The sequence below is a fragment of the Dichomitus squalens genome, assembly GCF_000275845.1.
Source record: "Dichomitus squalens LYAD-421 SS1 unplaced genomic scaffold DICSQscaffold_100, whole genome shotgun sequence".
Taxonomy (NCBI): domain Eukaryota; kingdom Fungi; phylum Basidiomycota; class Agaricomycetes; order Polyporales; family Polyporaceae; genus Dichomitus; species Dichomitus squalens.
This window is the reverse complement of record NW_006766982.1, coordinates 11691-29738: the sequence shown is the minus strand read 5'-3', so window position 1 is coordinate 29738 and position 18048 is coordinate 11691. Positions and strand designations below refer to the sequence as shown.

At 56.4% G+C, this 18048-nt stretch overlaps 6 protein-coding genes across 6 annotated transcripts; 4 read left to right on the top strand and 2 right to left on the bottom strand.

Annotated features, from left to right (window-relative positions):
- Nucleotides 1-3581: 3581 nt before the first annotated feature.
- On the top strand, nucleotides 3582-4962 carry DICSQDRAFT_72823 (uncharacterized protein; the record flags this gene model as incomplete). The annotated part of the gene is made up of 6 exons (XM_007371372.1): nucleotides 3582-3712; nucleotides 3805-3914; nucleotides 4020-4319; nucleotides 4389-4552; nucleotides 4633-4777; nucleotides 4835-4962. The coding sequence occupies 6 exons, from the start codon at nucleotides 3582-3584 to the stop codon at nucleotides 4960-4962; spliced, it is 978 nt and encodes a 325-aa protein (XP_007371434.1).
- A 2708-nt stretch (nucleotides 4963-7670) lies between these two features.
- On the top strand, nucleotides 7671-9144 carry DICSQDRAFT_72830 (acid protease; the record flags this gene model as incomplete). The annotated part of the gene is made up of 4 exons (XM_007371371.1): nucleotides 7671-7829; nucleotides 7933-8439; nucleotides 8496-8902; nucleotides 8973-9144. The coding sequence occupies 4 exons, from the start codon at nucleotides 7671-7673 to the stop codon at nucleotides 9142-9144; spliced, it is 1245 nt and encodes a 414-aa protein (XP_007371433.1).
- A 1345-nt stretch (nucleotides 9145-10489) lies between these two features.
- DICSQDRAFT_113843 (uncharacterized protein) lies at nucleotides 10490-11385 on the top strand. Its single transcript, XM_007371370.1, has 4 exons — nucleotides 10490-10690; nucleotides 10755-10792; nucleotides 10844-11078; nucleotides 11142-11385. The coding sequence occupies exons 1-4, from the start codon at nucleotides 10610-10612 to the stop codon at nucleotides 11337-11339; spliced, it is 552 nt and encodes a 183-aa protein (XP_007371432.1). The 5' UTR covers nucleotides 10490-10609; the 3' UTR covers nucleotides 11340-11385.
- Nucleotides 11386-11755: 370 nt separating this feature from the next.
- Nucleotides 11756-12971, bottom strand: DICSQDRAFT_113841 (uncharacterized protein; the record flags this gene model as incomplete). The annotated part of the gene is made up of 3 exons (XM_007371369.1): nucleotides 12701-12971; nucleotides 11965-12640; nucleotides 11756-11891 (listed from the first exon to the last, which is right to left on the bottom strand). The coding sequence occupies exons 1-3, from the start codon at nucleotides 12942-12944 to the stop codon at nucleotides 11756-11758; spliced, it is 1056 nt and encodes a 351-aa protein (XP_007371431.1). The 5' UTR covers nucleotides 12945-12971.
- Nucleotides 12972-13828: 857 nt separating this feature from the next.
- DICSQDRAFT_72812 (uncharacterized protein) lies at nucleotides 13829-14338 on the bottom strand (the record flags this gene model as incomplete). Its single annotated transcript, XM_007371368.1, has 2 exons — nucleotides 13829-13907; nucleotides 13962-14338. 2 exons carry the CDS (start codon nucleotides 14336-14338, stop codon nucleotides 13829-13831), a joined length of 456 nt encoding a protein of 151 aa, XP_007371430.1.
- A 55-nt stretch (nucleotides 14339-14393) lies between these two features.
- On the top strand, nucleotides 14394-18044 carry DICSQDRAFT_184156 (TFIIA-domain-containing protein; the record flags this gene model as incomplete). Its single annotated transcript, XM_007371367.1, has 6 exons — nucleotides 14394-14416; nucleotides 14907-15039; nucleotides 15104-15826; nucleotides 15884-15975; nucleotides 17745-17958; nucleotides 18003-18044. 6 exons carry the CDS (start codon nucleotides 14394-14396, stop codon nucleotides 18042-18044), a joined length of 1227 nt encoding a protein of 408 aa, XP_007371429.1.
- Between the last annotated feature and the right edge of the window lie 4 nt (nucleotides 18045-18048).

The following is an 18048-nucleotide window of genomic DNA, read 5'->3' as shown; positions in this document are numbered from 1 at the left end:
GCGCAGAGTCCCCAGCAGTTACTCGTACAGATGCTTTCGGTATGCAACTTGTCCTGACCAACGCCCAGTGCTGCTGTCGGATCTAATCCTACACGATCGTTGCACGATTCCGTATTCCATAATCACGAACGGTTAAATTGAAGGCATCGCAACAGCGTTCAATCTAAATGCCCATCGTATGATACCGTTCCCAGGACTGCCGGTCGCGCGCAAGGAACGCAACAGCGATCAGGTTCGCATCGTCTAGCCCACCAAGGCAACTTCTCTTCCGCTTCAGGCCAGGTGAGCATCGGACTGCGCGCACCCCGGGCCAGCAGCTGCGGCACGGGCGACATTTCGCGCGCATCGTCAAAACACGGAGATGGGACGGACACAACCAACGCGTGGTGCTCAGACGGTTCGCTCGGCCTTCGAGCACAAGACAAGGACGAGCTGCCTCCTGCGGGAACAACGACAATAACATTTGACGCGTGATGTCATCTCGCGGCCTGGAGGACAGCGGGACGACGGTCAGTGAGAACAGATCCCGCGGCCGCCTCGTGTCCGCCTCGTGCACCAGCGTCGCCGCCGGCGTCCTCGACTCCTCGTTCTGTCGGACTCGCTCGCGTGCGCACACGCGCCGTGGGCGATCGTTCTCGTGCGGCCGGTGGCGATCTTCAACGAGGCACGGTCGGACTGGGTCTGTTGTCTCCTCTCCCCCGGGCTCTCATCTCACCTCCGGACGCGGCACCGAGCGGTGCCTGCCAGCGCGCGTACGCACCGTCTGCACGCGTGACGCGACACGAGGCTCGCGCTACCTCTCCTCTTCACCACGACGTGGACAGATGTGCAAGTTTTCAGGACCGCACACACACATCACATTCCGTCCTCCGACTGACTTCCGTGCTCCCGCCAGCGCCGACGTTCCGAAAGGCTGGGTTGGCGGCCTCGTGGCCTCGGAACAAGGCCAGCGTCGAAGGCCCTCCCTTACACCTCCGAAGGTCAGGAGACCGCTAGATCGCGAAAGCCACGCAGGACGGGTGTGTCTCTTCCCTTTCAAATCCGTGGAATCGAGTTCTGTATGTCAGAGCGCGGTTCATCGATACTGAACGTTAGTCGGCGACTTGGCCTCCCAGCGGAACTCCAAGCATCGCCGCGTCGGAGGCTCCGATCCGCAAGGACTACGTCGTGTTTCTCAGAGTGAGGCATGGGATCCTTGACGTCGCGTGCTCTCTTGTGAGCACACGAGGCCAAGGCCGGTAGCGCGTGCGTGGCCGTGTCGTCGGATATAGCAGGACTGCCGCACTCCCTCCCCCTGCGAGGACAAACCTTCCGGGTGGGATGCGTATGTTACCGATAAGGTGATGACTTGCAACATCGCAGGATTCCCTGTGCCGCCTCCCCGCCCGCCGTCTTTGCTGTTGATTGTGCTTCCTCGAGGCGATACTCCAAATGGCGCCTTGTGACCTCGACAGAATCATTTCCGCACCATGTGGAACGTGGAACGGGGCTGGGGGGCTACGCATTGTATAGCACAGTAGTCAACAGAGATATATATCTCTTTGCACGAAGGGCCTGAGTGCCGCGTGGGACTGTGGCTAAGTGCAGCCGGAGGATATGTGGGGGAGGCGAGCGGCGTGCGAAGACTCGAGAAGAGGCTCTCTATAATAGCAGACAGAGATGGATATTGTGGTATTCACTGCAGTAGAGAGGCAATCGTCGATACAGGAGAAGACGCTGAGGTAGCAGCAGAGGCGGAGGGGCGGAGCTCGCAACACAGACGATCAAGATCACAGTGCCGCACTCAAGAGTCCCGAACAGAAAGCCTGCGTGAGCGACATAGGTAGTGTAGTAATCAGTGCAGCGTGGACAGAACAGAAGAGTCCCGCAGAGAGCTCGCACGAACGCAACTTCGTGTGCACTTGTTCTGCCCTCCCGGACGTCCGTCGCGTCTCGCCTCTCTAGCTCGATGCCATCACTTCACCACTGCGACTCAGACCGTTGTGCATTCGCTGCTCGCGTCACAACTTGTATACGACCCGAACCCGTCTAACACAAGCCCAGCAGTCTCGAGAGCCTGAACCCAGCACGTCCAGCGCGCTCAGACTGCCAGATCGGGGATGCGACAATATGCGTGCAGGCGGAGACGTTGTGAAACAGCGGGGGCGATGTCGTGCTCGGGTCATCCGCACGTAACGCTGGCAGCTGGAAGTGAAGGACAGGGTACGCTCAAGTTGACCACACACATAGACTTGCTGTCGGCGGTGCAACCCCGCAGGCCAGCAGTAACGTTCGCGCTCGCCGGCGGCGTGTCTACTGGCAGAGGATCCAGGTACGTTGTCGCACGCGGTGAGTCCCTTGGCTTCCGTGCGTGTATAGTCCCGCATGTGTCGCCGATGAGTCTGCAAGTCATCCGCAGGCGACTACACCTTAGGGCCTCCCAGGGATGTGGCAAGGTGTCCTGCGGTCGCCTCAGAACGATACCTTTGGTCTCGACCTTGCTCTTGCATGAACCTATAGGTTTCCGCCTCGACTGTAGGTCAGCAGCAGCTGAAGCGTTATCAGCGGTACTCACCTCATCAGACGAAAGTGCTCGCTATTTGATCATGTGCTGAAGCTGAGTCTTGTGGATGCCGACGAAACGGTGGGCTCAGGCATACATCACGACTAAGGGCGAGGTGAGCCAGTAAATCGTAATACGATCCAAGGCTGGGAGCTCAATCGCGCGAGGTACTTACGACATGGCAGAGGTTGGGGAGCATGGCCGTGAGAACAACGTGCCCTCCTGGCCTTGATGCTTGCATAGATGCGGTCTTGGTGTCCAGGCAGAGTGTCCAAGCCTTTCATGTGAGGACATCAGCCGCGAACAGTGAGACTCGGAATGAGCACGAATATAACAAGGGATCTTTACTGCTTCCGACGAAGTGCCCAAGGTATGGATCGGATGGCGGGACAGATAGATGGTATTCAGGTCTTGGAAGCTTGCGCAGCATGCTGCTGACAGAGGGGCGGGATGCGCAGTACGAGCAAACGTCGCCAAGACCACCTCGAGACGCTGTGTATAGTTCCAAGTACACGTATCCTCAGACTGAGCCGGTGCACAGTTGGTGTTGTACTTGACTCGATATTCGGATGTACCGTCTATGTATATACATTCTCGTAGACGCTGCGGCTAACGCCGAGCTAACAGCTCTAAGGGACCGCCACTAAGAGCTTGAGCGCAGTTGGCACCATACTGCGCGTATATAATACACTACTCTCTCCCTTACCTCCACGGTTCTGTCTCTGCGTGCTTGCCGTCCCGCCTCCTGCTCGCGACCATGTCTGTAGATGATCACCTTCCAGCCTATGGCGACAATGCAAGCGCTGTCAGGCCCGACGACCACGCTCAGACCGCTGCGCAATCGCCGGTATCGGCTGATAACAATGCTACCGCGGACGCTGCCGGTCATGGGAGCTCAGCTACTTCTGAGCTTCCTGAAGAACAACCTTCTCTCTCACAAAACGCCTCCGTGAACCCATTCGACATCCAACCTGAGCCTGTAGCGCAGGCTGACGACACCCCCAGCCTGCCTCCAAGGCCGGAGCCCGTAGAGCGCTCCATGGGCACTAACGCCCCAAACACAGAGGGCCTTGGCGCACAGGGAGTCGATGCCGCGGCGCAGGAGGAACGCGTGAGCCCCCAGGTGCAGTCCTTGCGCGCGATGTTCCCCGATTTCGACGTTACCGTACTGTGAGTTACTCAGTCACCCCTCGGCACTGCATAAGTGTCGCCTTCGGGCAGCCGAGGACTCATCGCTGAGTGAACACGCACATCGCTTGCAGGCAGTCTGTACTCGATTCCGTGAACAATGACCAAGAGAGGGCGTTGGACGTTCTGCTGGGAATGAGCGACCCGGAGTATGTGTCAACGACAGAGCCCGTTCGACAGGTGCGTTCATGAATGCAATGACATTGATCCTGCGTCTGACGTCGCCGACCCTATCCTCATCAAATACGTCGTTTGCGTTTTGGGCTTGTGCATCCATGATGCCAGGCAGAGCCCTCGCTGGACTTGGACGAGCAGCTCGCTCGCCAACTCATGCTCGAGGATCAACAACAACATCAGCAGCAGCAAGCGAGTGGGCAATCCTGGCCCCGACGGACCGAAGGGGACGTCCCGTACCAGGCACGGCGACAACCTGGGGCTCCTCTGGGCTCCAATAACAGCGGAGAACAGAGCGACCAATTCCAGGAGTTCCAGCGCACGATGGGGCAGATCGCGGAGAGCGGGAAGCGGACGTTCAGTTCGATCGTGTCCCGCGTGAAGGCGAAGATCAACGAGTACGAGCAGTCTAGGTGTGTCACGTCTCCGCCCCTTTCCAGTCATTGTCTAATGAGACGTTACAGGACTGCGAATGCCGGCCAAGCGTCGAGTGCATCTGCCCCTCCCCAGTGGGGCTCTGCCCCGCCTACGAACCTGGATCGCCACACCGCTTCTGAGGCCTACCAGCAGCAGTACTTCGGCTCGGCGGTCCCTGCTCAGGCTACCAGGTCCGCAGTCCACGACCCGGCCGACTTGCATGGGTATGATGTCGAGGAGCCCGCGCGGCGGAGTGAGCATGGCCATCGCAATCTCTTCTAATCCCGCTGATGGTCGGTGATGCAGGCCAGCCCCCGGCGATCTCGTCGTCGATCCCTACACCCGCGTCACAGCAGTCGAATACAGGCTTAGGCCTCTCAGCATCCCCGTCGACGCCCCCGTCTTCGGACATTCCCCGCCCTCCTCCCACAAGCAGCGGCAGCCCCGTAAACCCTGGTGAGGCGTCTTTCGTTGACATCTTGTTGGTAGGCACGTCCTGACAGAGGCTCGTAGCCAAGGTTGGGCTCCTGCCGAAGCGCCCCGTTTCTCTCCTGAACACGAACTCGCCGCCGGCCACAAGACCGAGCGACGAGGATGATGATCTTGAGTATGTTGAGAACCCCTTCGAGGAGCACCAGTAGACCGAGTCAGGGGGCGCTCGAATGGAAGAGGGGGCGTTAAGGATTTGGATCCAACGGGCGGAAGGTGTGCTTATGCTTGATGTTCCTTGATGTCTTGTGGAAAGAACGGTTCCGGCTCGGGTTCATCAACGAATCAGTGTTGTACTTCTATGGTCGATGAATATGATGCTTTGGGGAGTGTCGGTTCTGGAATAGCTCCTGCATGAGACGTCTTGTGGCAAAGGTGCGAGTCTATCTCACTCGGTCTATTCTGTCGGGTAGAAGCGTCGTGGAATCCCGTCATGCCGCTCGGGATACCCATGTGATTGCATCATAGTAGGACAGCATGGACGTTGGCATGCTTTGGAAACAGCGCTACCTACACGCATGCTTCCTGCACCGTGCAGTGCTCATCCAGCTGCCTGACACATACATAATGAGATCGCCCTGGGTTGCCTTGCTGCTTATCTTCTTGCGTCATAGACATGCAAACTGACTACAGCTGCCGATGACGGGTACAGCAAGTGAGACGTCAGAGCAGCATCATGTGTACTCTCCGCCACCTGATAAAACCCTCCCAAGGCACGTCAAGACGGAGTACGGCAACGAGTGCATAGCACGCTACCATTGCCAAACTCGAGGATGAGGCGACCTCTAGGGACCGTGGACGCGGCGCAAGGAGCGACCCCGGCTCGACCACGGGACCTTGCGGGACCAAGACGTCGCGGCAATCTCAGGCTCTTCTGATCGCTGCCATTCATCATGCATCGGGTTGTACTACTAAGCTGTGCATTGTGTCTGTTGAGGTATTTACTTATCGGCGTAGCGTTGTCAGATACCGTCGACACTCTTGTAACCAATATTTCTGGCAACCGATAAGCTCTGAAAATCCTGGGACTTTGGCTTCACCGAGTCAGGGTAAGGGGAATTTGACCCCCATAGCCTGTTAGGGCCAAAACAAGACGCATGCGTTTATAGGTCTCTCCTTGCACTATTGGTCACATAGAAGCCTCAGAAGAGACACAAAGGATGCTTCATCAGTGACTATTGTGGGTAGGCCGGCGTGCTTGAAAACCCATAGCACCGCAGAGGGTCTGTAGACGTCCTTCCGGCGCTCGCGGACCGGGGCCCAGACGCTGATTTGACCGATACCCTGTCATAAGCCATACATATCAGCCTGACCTGAGCCTGGTATGGGTTAAGAGGGAGTGAATTTTAGCTGCGTTCCGAATTATGGTAGACGGGGAGAACACGGCGAGGTCGACAGAAGTCTACCGTCAATTCTTGTGGATGAACAGCAAGGACTGCGGTTCGCCCGACATGCCTTGCGCTCGGAAGGTTCGAAAGTGCAAGGATACGGCGTGTAATGACGCATTCTCGACCACATGAACAGGGCGGTCGCAGAGTATACGCGTCGTCATATGCTCCTTGCGTGCATGCAGCCTCTCCAAGCGGCTGATCTGGTGGCGGCAAGAGAACCCCTGAAGAGGGCTGATGGTGCTGCATCCCGGTCGCGCCCATGGCGTATACGCTGGCCGTCTACGCATGATTGGGCGTCGCAAGGCCGCCTTATCTAAGTCACGAGTGGGTTGGGTCCCGAGCAGAAGTAGACAAGACGTGTCTAGCAACGTACGAGCCATACCGAGCCTTGTGACCATTTTGTTGAGCTGAGCTGCTTCAGAGAAGGTTGAGGGATGGCTGGGAAGGAGAAGGAGAAGGATGTCGTACCCGGATCAGCCATGTCGCTCACGTCGGTATGATAGGCAAGAGCGGCCAGACTGAGGCTGCGGTCTTGATTGGTCGTCCATGCTGCAGATCATCCTCGTAGCCACTATATTGGCATCGCCTGTCATGCTACCTCCGAGACCGCGCGTGATTTGCTGTCTTATCATGACTCTTGCCGATGCCTGCCAAATCCTCACGAAGGCATCAATGTTGCAAGGAAGCGGCCTCTAGGACCTGGAGATCAAGGCTGTTCGCCTACTACGACCGCAGCAACTAGTGAAGGACCTAAGACAGAACTTGTTGAGCATATTGATGGAATTTCAGCCGTCTTTCTGCAAGCCCAGCAGGGCGTGTAGGCATTAGAATCAGGGAGTGAGACGGTCGTCTGGCACAAGGCCGGCGGCAAGCCTGTCTGCGGCCCCGACGTCTCGTAGACAGCGCCGCCATGTGATCATGGATCTCCCCCCGTTCTGGCGGGCCACGTGGGAGGAATGCGTGACCGTCTTGGACCTTGAAGTACATCCATTGCGACGCTGTAACGGTTCTCGACCGCCCAGGAAGGTGTCCGGGTCGCGGATATCTCGTTATCATTCTCACTGTGGCTTGTCAGATCACTGGCCTGCGTATGACACCCCATATGGTGAGCACATTCGGTCAGGCAAGGTGGCGCTGCGTGCTTGCCTCTCCCATGCTGCCTCCATCAGCATTTGTCGCCCCGACAGGGCAGATGTGCTGTGAAACGAAGTGCCTCGCGCGGTAACAACGAACTAACCATGTTGACAAACCGCGGTTCTTTCATCTAAGCGAGAATTGTCTAGCCGACGCACCATGTGGAGCACTGCCGTTCTACCTATCCAACGGCCTCTCCTCAGGCTTTCTGCCATCTCCCAACTGCTTAAATACCGACCAGCCAACCCTTCCGCTCTTTACCAGGACATCTCCTCCTGTTCCCTGCAGTTCACTGAAGACTTCGGCTCACGCCTTCTCTTCTGACATCGTTCATCATGTTCTGCAAGGCCACGCTGCTCACCGTCGCTCTCGCTCTTATGGCGCCCGCGAGTCCTGTCACCACCAAGACGGGCATTCGCATTCCCTTCGAGAAGCGCTCCTCACTCACTAATGCGGATGGTACTTTCAACCACGACAAGGCCATCATTGAGTCGGTGAAAACCCTCAAGTAAGTGTTCCGACATTCATGCTGTCGGTGACATAGACAAACAGAGCTGATGAGCCCGTCATCTCGCCTTGCCTCAACCCTGCAGCAAGCACCGTGCGAACCTGATCAACCTCGAGAAGAACGTGGGCACACACGTCTTCAAGGAGGGCGCCGAGATTAAGCCCCTCGCTGTGCTCCCCGACCACCTCGCCAAGCGCCAGTCTGAGTCGCTCACCGACGAAGACAACGACGAGGAGTGGGCCGGCAAGATCTCCATCGGCACCCCCGCGCAGAAGTTCCTCATCGACTTCGACACTGGCTCCTCTGACCTCTGGATCCCCAGCTCATCCTGCACCAGCTCAACCTGCAAGTCCAAGAACAGGTACAAAGCGAGCTCGTCCTCTTCGTCCAAGAAGAAGAGCGGCTCGTTCTCTATCCAGTACGGCGATGGTTCGACTGTCTCGGGACCCGTCTACACCGACACTGTTTCCGTCGCAGGCGTCAAGGTCAAGTCCCAGACCTTCTCGCCCGTGACCACGCTCTCCAGCTCCTTCAGCTCCGATCCCATTGATGGCATCCTCGGTCTCGCTTACCCCGCCATTTCCAACCTCAACGCGGTACGAAATCACGCACTTTGTTTTCCCTATGCTCGCGCTCACCTCCCTCACTACAGGACCCTTTCTTCAACACCGCGATTGACCAGGGTGTTGTCTCCGAGGGTGTCTTCGGTTTCAAGCTCGCCTCCTCCGGCTCTGAGCTCTACCTCGGCGGCACCAACGACGAGCTCTACTCGGGCTCGCTCGAGTACCACGACGTTGACACATCCACCGGCTTCTGGCAGCTCACGGGCGCGAAGACGTACGTGAACGGCGAGTCGGTCGTCACCGGCATTGAGACGATTATCGACACCGGCACCACCATCTTGTACGGCCCGCCCTCTGCCGTCAAGAAGGTCTACGCGGCCGTCGACGGCTCGGGTGTGTACGACTCCTCCCAGGGTTACTACTACTACCCCTGTGACTCGCCCCCCACCATTGCTTTCTCGTGGGGCGGCAAGAAGTGGGCGATCTCTTCCGACAAGTGAGTCTCGACTTCTATACCGTGGCGCGCGCATCGTGCAGTCGCTGAATGCCCCTCCTTTCTCTTCCAGCCTTAGCCTCGGTGAGACCGAGAGCGGCTCCGGCAAGTGCGTCGGCGCCCTCGCGGGCCAGGACCTCGGCCTCGGCAGCAACGTCTGGCTGCTCGGTGACTCGTTCATCAAGAACGTCTACACCGCGTTCTCCTTCGACGACGACGCCGTCGGCTTCGCGAAGCTCTCTTAAGCGCAAAACGCGCCGTGTCACGGTATGATGAGTATTACGACACAGAAAATAGGAGAAGAAAGATTTGCATACCCCTGTCGCGCAGTATGGTTGCGAAATGAAAACCATCTCGGTTTTCTGCCAACGCCAGCGGACTATGTACAAATATGTGCGCACACGACCACTACACACGTATACCTCCACCCAAGAACTCTGATCGCATTGCATTGGATGTGGCTTCCGTATGACCCTCGTTATTGACTTACTTGCTGTTGGTATTCAGTTCAATAACATGGCATTGCGCACGTTCTTTGGAACTTTCTCTGGATTGTGTGCTTGGGGTCTCAATATCTACACAGCAAACATGTCTGCTCGGGAGAAGTCGAATGGTCGACTTCTGCCTCCGCAATTGGAGTCATGGGAGAACGAGACTGACAACCTATCTTTGGCCAAGAATGCTACCGGCTCCGCGGACCGGCATAGGCGGTTGTAGAGGCGCCATCTTGTGGCATCGCACCTTGAACGCGAACGACCACTTTCGAAATCCGGGTCCTGCATTAATCCAGCCTCGCTATCTAACCTCCTATGTGCACTGTCATGCATTTCTTATTTTCGTATCCCCAAAACTCGAATCCCATGCTAAGTTAACTGGACACTGCCCGCATATATGCATCGCCCGCGAGTTTAGCACTCTCCGGCCGAGTGCACTTCGACTACGACGGGACCTGACATCATTCAGGGATATGCCCGAAGAATTCTTGTGTTTCGGTATGTTATGGTCTATCCAATTATAGGCTTCACTGTGCACCTGTTATCCAGAACCTGACGACTCAATAAGCGGGCATTATTGTGAACGCACGGTCAGGCGCTGGTGGCGTTGTAGCCGTTGTCCTGTCCGCGGGGTTGTTCCGCGCGCAATCAGCCTGGCGCTGAACGATGGGAACTACGAACAATTGTACCTGCTCCTGACCTACTGTTGTAAGGCTTCCCTTGTTATACCCCTCCTCCGAGTTCAGATGATATATAGCGTAAGAGGGCGCGTCCAACGTGCTTCAACTCGACCGACGCCCCTTTCACCTCTAGACAAGCACTCAGCGGACACGATGCTCTTCAGGGCTAGTGAGCTCGAAATTCGGATGGCTACATCGGGCCATGTCGACGAAACATCGTGGAAGACTAGTGAGAAATGGCCGAGGGACGTCAGCGATTCTGAAGATTCGTCATTACTCGGCGACACCTCCATGGTATGTACGTCCGTTATTATTGCACTTTTTTGTACCCATAGTATCTCGCATATCAGGACGTACCGGTGGCATGTGCATGTATAGACAGACGGAACGGGTGCAGTGCAGCATCGCATCCCGAGTCCTCTACATATACTTTAGCCAGGAGCCTTTCATTACCCCCATACTCAAATGACCCATGGAACCACTGCTATCCCATCGATCTTATTCATTGCCAAACTCACAGTAATACTCGCCCTGTGATGCCCCCTCTCCTGAGGTATCAAGAACTGACCTTCAAGCGGGTCGGCGAAGCCATCGACCTCTTCCGACAACTGTTCGAGGTACGGAGGTCTTTGCTGGGGTCAGGGGTACCTTTCTGGCTAAGCTGTCGGTGCTTTGCTACAGGGGTTGTTATTTCTACACCGACACTATATTGCTCATAGGTCCGTCGAGTCGCCTCTGTCCCTTCGCGCATCAGCTCAATCCCATCCTAGAGACTACACATCACGCCACATAGCGATGCTTGCCGAATGTCCTTGGCCTCAATACTACGTCACGCTATCTCCGGCCTCTCAAGCATACGATCCCAACGAGGAGCTACTTGCCTTTCCATACGTAGGTGGGGATATGTCAATCCCAGAGTATCGGGAGGGGCTCCTCGGCCTGCATGACCCGTTCGCCATAGACGTCTACTGTTTAGGCAATCTGATAAAGAGAGACTTCATTCAGGCAACGCTTCTCTGTTCATTCATTGATGCGTCAGTCCGGAACTGACCTCGTACATGTCTCTAGCTTTACTCCAACTTGGACTTCATGAGCGACCTTGTCGCGGAAATGGTCCATGACGACCCGGGAAGACGCCCGCCCATGGACGAGGTCATGGAGGAATTTGAGAAGGCCGTTGGGGGCCTGACGATCAAGACGATGAGAAAACGGCTCCGGAGGCGACGTTCGCATCTGATCAACTTTCTCATCAAGACCTGCTCTTGATACCCTCGCTATCTCGTTTCTCTACTTTCGCTGTTGTTATACCCTCACATCTCCAATATCCGCGTTGAAACCTTCATGCCGACAGCACTGGCCGTTAGTTAAAATAGATTATGTACTGAATTGTAACAGTTTGTATCTATAGTTCCATGTCACGATACCGCCTAAGGCGAGAACAAGGACTCCCGCATAATGTTCGGAGAGTAACGATCGCGTAAACTGGTACTTGACGACTGCAGGGGAAGGAAAATCTTGGCAGGCAACCAACCTCTATACAAGAGCCTAGTCCGGGGCAGACAAGGGAAGAAGGCGGCGATGTTCCTAGTTCCTTTCGGTGTCCAGCATTCACGTTGAAGGGAGCAAAAAAGTCCTTGTTCCGGATGACATTACACGCAAGATTACAATACGCACACCCCGGCTCACCGCGAGTGCTGAGCCACACCCCCAGTCAACGTGCTCGGCAACTGCTGTTCGCCCACGCCCGAAAGGAGCGCAACAGACCCCCCGATGAGCAGCAGCAGCGTGATCGTCGTCCCGGCAAGGAGCACGAATGGCCTGTCGTCCGCACGCCATCGTCAGCGCCAGCCCGCAAAAACAGCAACAACACCGCAGAAAGCAGACAACGCACCCGCTCACATCCTGCCGCTCGCACGCGCTCCCCGCCCAGTGCTCCTTCCTGCCCTTCGGGTCCGTCGTCGCGCTGCATGCGCACACGAAGCACGTCTTGCCCGCCTTGGTCGCCGCGACGCACGCACCGCGTCCGCTGCACGCGTCCGTCGCGTTCCCGCACGTCTCCGCGCTCGCGTGGCACGTCGAGATCGCGGCGATTGGCTCTCCGGGGCGCGGCAGCGGCAGCGGGCTCTGCTGTGGCTGGCGTTTACTGTGGCCGTGCGTGCGGCCGGAATGGTGCGAGTGGGAAGAGGGGACGGAGACGATGGCGAGTTTGACGTCGTCACGCTCCGCGAGGTCCTTGAGGATCTCGCGGAGAACCTTGTGGGCTTCGTGCACTTGCTCGTGGTCTGTCTCGGGGGCGGCCTTGAGGGACGCGGTGAGGGAGGTGAAATCGAAGGCGGCGAAGCGGTCGACAGGGTAGTCGCCCTCGAGGAAGTCCTTCAAGTCGGCAAAGACCTGCAGGGAGGCCGCCGTACTTTCGTGGGGCGCGAAAGGTATGGTCGGCTCATAGACGTGAGAGTACACGTGATGAGCGCGGTCGATGTAGGTGGGTATGAGGACGGAAAGGGAGTCGGCGGTGGGTGTGGGGGAGATGGAGAATGTGGACTTCTTGAGGGAGTGGGGGATCACCGCTGCCATTGTTCCGTCAAGCCCTCCGACTCTACTTGCTGCATGGCTAGTGTAGGACGTACCTCGTGCATCTTCCTCACTGATTGTCAAAAGCATCCCGGTACCGAAGCCACGGCCGACGAATAACCCCTGTTCTCTGAAGTTAGGTGCAGCATCCTCGAACCGCTCGAGATCGAGATGTCTGGCAAGGGTTGCGCCGGCGGTGCAGGCATGTAGGCGAGGAGGAACATGAGGGCCCGGATGCAGGTATACTCGGACGGCCTGAGTGAGGCCAGTGAGCAACAGAGGAATGAAGAGTCCCTTCATGGTGTCGTGGCCGCTGCTGGTCGTCACCGGGTCTGACTGGCGTTCAGTAAGGTTGGCCCAACGAAGATTCGACACCTCCCGTCACGCCTGTCACACTGTCCGTGTCCCGCCCCTCCACTGCGATTTCTGGGTATCGGCTCGTATAAAATTGAGCTATAGGCTCTGTGGTACCATACATGCCGCCTATCCAAGTTTTTTCCTCAATGCAGAGGGAGGGGAAAGCAGCGAGGGACCTCGCAAGCTCACGTGATAATCACGTGATGGGGTCGAATCTTCGTTGGGCCAACCTTACCACGATCATGCTTTGGCTCTGTTTGGCTCTGTGGCAGATCCCCCGTATTGAAGCGCTCATTCAACTGCCAGACTCATGACGTCAATCAAAGTGACTATTCCCCCTGGCAGAGATGGGCGAGGGACTGATGACACCGGGGGTCAAGCTAAGCTCAAGCGTGAGAGAGTCTATGGTTTCCCTACCGATTGCATGTCATAACTTAGGCATTGTAGAAATCCGTAAAGCCAGAATTCTGGAAGCTGAAATAGAGAGAAAGCCTGAGCCATTGGAAGGAATCGCCGCTGCCGACTTTCGGGGTCCTGGGGTCAAGCACATCTCTGCCCCCTGGACGTGCATTTACAATGAGGGAAAGCTGGTTTACATTGATTTCAATAACGAAAGGGTACACGTAGTGGTACATCGCAAGCGAGGGGATCTGATACAATGGGGTGGAAACGTAGGGCGGGTATACTTCCCAGTCAGGACCAAGAAGGAGTATATGTTATTACAACAGCAAGTGTCCGCGCTGTGAGAGGGGTATAGTAGCGGAGAAGTAGAGTTGGGATAGAGGGGGTTGGCGAGATGATGAACCGATTAGAAGGCGAGAAGTTCTTCAACCGTGGCGACCGAGACGACCAGTGCTCTTCCTGATGCTCTTAGCTTCATTCTGCTTGGCTCTGGCCCGGCGGGCTCTGCGAATGCACAGTAAATAGATAGACGTATGTGACAGGTCAGCGAAGACTCACTCCTCCAAAGCCTCTTGCTCGAGCATGCGGACCTGTTCCTTGGCGCCTCGGACGGCAGCCCTGGCCTCGTTCAAGGCGCGATCAGCGGCGGTCTCAGCAGCCTCTGCGTCGGTGACCTTCTGGCGTGCCGCGACTATGGAAGGGTCGTGCTTGAGGTCGGGCATACTCGGGTCCGACGAGCTCGACCGACGGCGGCTGAAGAAGCCGCCTCCCGATCGGGTCGAGCCAGAACGCACGGAGGCATTGCCATTTGAGTCGTAGGGCTCTGGGGAGTCAGCACGGCGCCCAAAGAGGCCACCGCGACCACGAGAGGGAGAGGTGGCTTGCGCCGGCGGCGGGGAAGGAGTGCGCTGAACGTTGGAATGGAAGAGAGGCATGACTACACAATAAGGAATCTCCGGGTCAGCGTGACAGCGAGGGCAGGCGTCGAGTATGCGACTTGCCTTTGAGAGAATGTAAGTTGTACGAGTGCGTGTTTGTTAAAGACCCGAGGCGAACCGCGCTGGATTATATGTCTAGCAACCCATGCCTACGTCAGTGGGGCAGCAGGCATGTGCACGAAGTCCGGTGTTCCAAGTAGCCACCAACAGCCCTAGTGCCCTTGGAGCACCATATGTTATGGGGCCATGAGAGACATGGATGGCTAAGTATTAGACTGCCTGTGATGCCGGTCTCCAATGCTGTGTTAACTTTCCTTCAGGTCGCTGACGTCACTAGGCCTACAGGTGGCCCGTGCGCGGGAACCATATCACCCGGCGGAGTTCGAACCGGAGTTCATCTCTTCCCTCAATTGCAACCTTCTATAAATGCTTCTTCCTTGTCCCCTCCTCCCACCACCCGTGGCCCCGCTGTAGTGCTCGTTGTTGTCGACGGTCCTAGGAGCGTAGCTGTGCGATGTCGAATAAGATTGTGGTGAGCTGCTCACCCGACATGTATTCTAACTAGTTCCTCCGATGACATTGGATCCCTCGATGAGCCCTCTATCTATCGCGCCGTCATCGACGACGTGATCGCCAATATAAAGCCGGAATTCGATGACTTTGGCGTGTCTGAGGAGGTCCTTGCTGAGCTTCAGAGCGTAAGTATGCTATTCGTATACGTTCCTAATTCTTGATTCACCCAGCTGTTCCTCCGCCGTGTAGAAATGGGAAGCAAAGGTCATCGCTTCCCATGTGGCCGACTTTGAGCCCCCAGCGCCACCTCCAGCACCTGCGCCTGCCCATACGGCGTACCCTCCGCACCCCATGCATACGATGCAGCACGGGCACTACCCGCCGCACACGGCCTACGCGCCTCCGCCGCATCCTATGCAAGTGGCCACTCAACCACACGTCAAGACAGAACCTATGGACGGCCGTTACGTGCTGAGTGGTCCCCAGAGCATGGCTCAGTACGGCATTCCTACGTTGTCCGGCCCGCAAATACCTTCTCGTCCTGTCGCGCCAGGCCAGCAAGTGCCATCATATCCGCCTATCAACGGTGCCCGACCTCCCAGTGCTGCGGGACAAGCCCCACCGCCGCCCACCGCGCGGTATCCTCCTGCAGTAGCTACGCAGCCAGTCGCGGCAAGGATTCCGCAAGTCGACGGTCCCTCAGCGTCAGCGTCTACATCGAGGATCCCTCAGGTCGACGGCCCCTCGTCTTCTTCGTCTGAGTCTCCTTCGCCTCCGCCTAGTCAGAACAACTACGCTCCTAGGGCCTCTCATCCTTCACTACCCCAGCCGTCGCTGAATTCATCACCTCCGAAAGTCGACGACTCTGAGGCAATCAACAGCGACCTCGATGACTCGGACTCGGATAACGAGCAAGAAGGCATTGAGGGGGGTACCGCTGACACAGACATTGTGTTCTGCACTTACGACAAGGTTCGTATCCGCCTTTCCCTTGAGCGGTGTCATCCTCCGTGCTGACAAATTGTTCAGGTCGCACGCGTGAAGAATAAGTGGAAGTGCGTGCTCAAGGACGGCATGATTCACGTCAACGGCAAGGATTACCTCTTCGCTAAGTGTACCGGGTACGTCGTTGAATAACGCGCCGAGTGCTGAGAGTGGGGTTGCCTGTCAAACCGCTTGTAACGGTCCTGGCTGGTAACCTCAATCCACGCGACTGCCGAAACAGATTCTCACCTCGAAGGGCGTGTCGCTTACATTGATTTTTCCATAGCGAATTCGAATGGTGATGGGATATGGACCCCAAGCCTGTCTTTGTGTTTCTTGCATCCCTTGTATTATTCTCCCGGGTCCCCATCTTACGCATAGCATTCACCCCATACATACGACATACATATCATATCATCGGCGCATCCACCATGTAATATACTTGTTGTCCTGTCGGTCAAGGTAGACCTGCCTGTTACATTGATTGTGACACTGGCAGAGTATTCGGCATCACGAAACACACCCCCTCACAGCGACTCGAGAGCCGGTGAAGTGGGAACAAGCAAGAAATTCTACGTTGATTTGGTTGAAGGTGCGAATAGTCTAGCATGGGCGCTGCTGTTGAGGCCGTATACAGGAGCATTACGACATATCAATAAGATGGCATCCCACCTAGAGCGGTCTGCAAGGTTGCTACAAGAGCGTACGCGCAATAGCTCCGCCCCTAGCAAATCTTTGCAGGTTGAAGACAGTCCGACGATGCTACAAGGCAGTGTAGACGCGGGCGAGCCTCGGCCGTCGAGCGTAGCGGACAGGGATGTTGTGTACTCACCTACTTAGTATGAATCACTTCTGCCAGTACTCGGCCCAACGCCCACCGATTTCCGTCATGATACATCACTCAAATTCGAGCGCACCCGTCGGGCCCGCGCTGTGCCATATGGGTGATATCAAGTGTCCGCCCACAGCGGACTCGGAGCTCCCAAGTAAGGTCAGGGTCGTACCGTTGTTTGCACACTGCACACTGCACACTGCAGTCGTTCGCCGCGCGCACTGTCGAGTCCATCTGCACGCGTTTGCTTCGCCGTCGACGAGTGTCTAGGTTTGGGACCGGCCACGGTAAACCTACCACCATGGTCAGGTCAGACATACCATGTTTCCTGGCAGGAGCTCATGGGTGGATGGTCGGAGGTATCATGTGCAAATGAAAGTATGTGTTGGAGTGATGCTTTGTCTCTAGAGAGTAGGCACCCACAGGGCCGCCCCAGCCGGGATGCGGAGCAAAACACGCGCAAGCAGGCTCGACGCGCGTGAGCGACTGTTACGGTATCTTCGTCCGGCTCATGATGCTAACCCTCGGGCCAGGGAGCTTTGCGACAACAGGATTGAAAGCACCCGCCTCTCCAGCGGCTATGCCTTCATGTTCCGCACACTTCTCGCAAGGCCCAAATTTGGTGGATAGAACGTGAGTTAAGGGAATGCCGCGTTCCGAGATCCCTACACAAGGGCGATTTTACAAATTATATGCGCCTGTAAGGAATGTCTTTAGGACCTTTGTCTATCCTCATCCTCAGAGCTACTGAAGGTAATTCTTGTATTGTTGGAATATTGCGGGCACGCTGTCTTTGTACCCTTTGTCACGCGCTTGACAGGCTGTCAAGCGCCTTCTCTATTATGCGGATCCTCTACTCTACGCTTTGCTAGTCTACATCATGTATATAAGCTACGGCTTCTTTTCCCTTGATCAATCATCCTTCCCTGCTTCTCAGCTTCTCTCTCTCGTGTGAACTCTAACAGGTTATGAGCCCTGCTTAGCTCTAACTGAGAATTACTACGCTTACCACTGCTATATCTTATCTTATTGGTCACGACACATGGCGACGTCAACCGCTGACGCCATCGGCAGGATCCGGATCGATCCTCTCACCGGGGTAGAGGATTGGCCCTCTTGGAGAGTCCAGATGGAGGATCTGCTGTACGGGTTAGGGTTATGGGACTACGTCATCGAAGAAGGCAAGCCGACGGCAAAGGACGCCAAGGCACCGACCACAGAAGAAAAGAAGGCTCTAGAAGACTGGACGAAGAAGGACAGGACCGCGTTGATCGCGATCCGGATGCGAGTAAGCAAATCTCTTGTTCACACGCTGACAAGATGTGTTTCTAGCGCGGACACGTGGAACCGCCTCGTCAAGAACTACGAGCCTAAGGGA

What these genes read in the sequence shown, in the direction of transcription:
- DICSQDRAFT_113843 (XM_007371370.1), top strand. Translation starts at nt 10,610, where the DNA reads ATGCCCCCTCTCCTGAGGTATCAAGAACTGACCTTCAAGCGGGTCGGC. An exon ending in TCTTCCGACAACTGTTCGAG is followed by an intron (nt 10,691 to 10,754) that starts GTACGGAGGTCT and finishes GCTTTGCTACAG; the next exon opens with GGGTTGTTATTTCTACACCG. An exon ending in CGACACTATATTGCTCATAG is followed by an intron (nt 10,793 to 10,843) that starts GTCCGTCGAGTC and finishes ATCCCATCCTAG; the next exon opens with AGACTACACATCACGCCACA.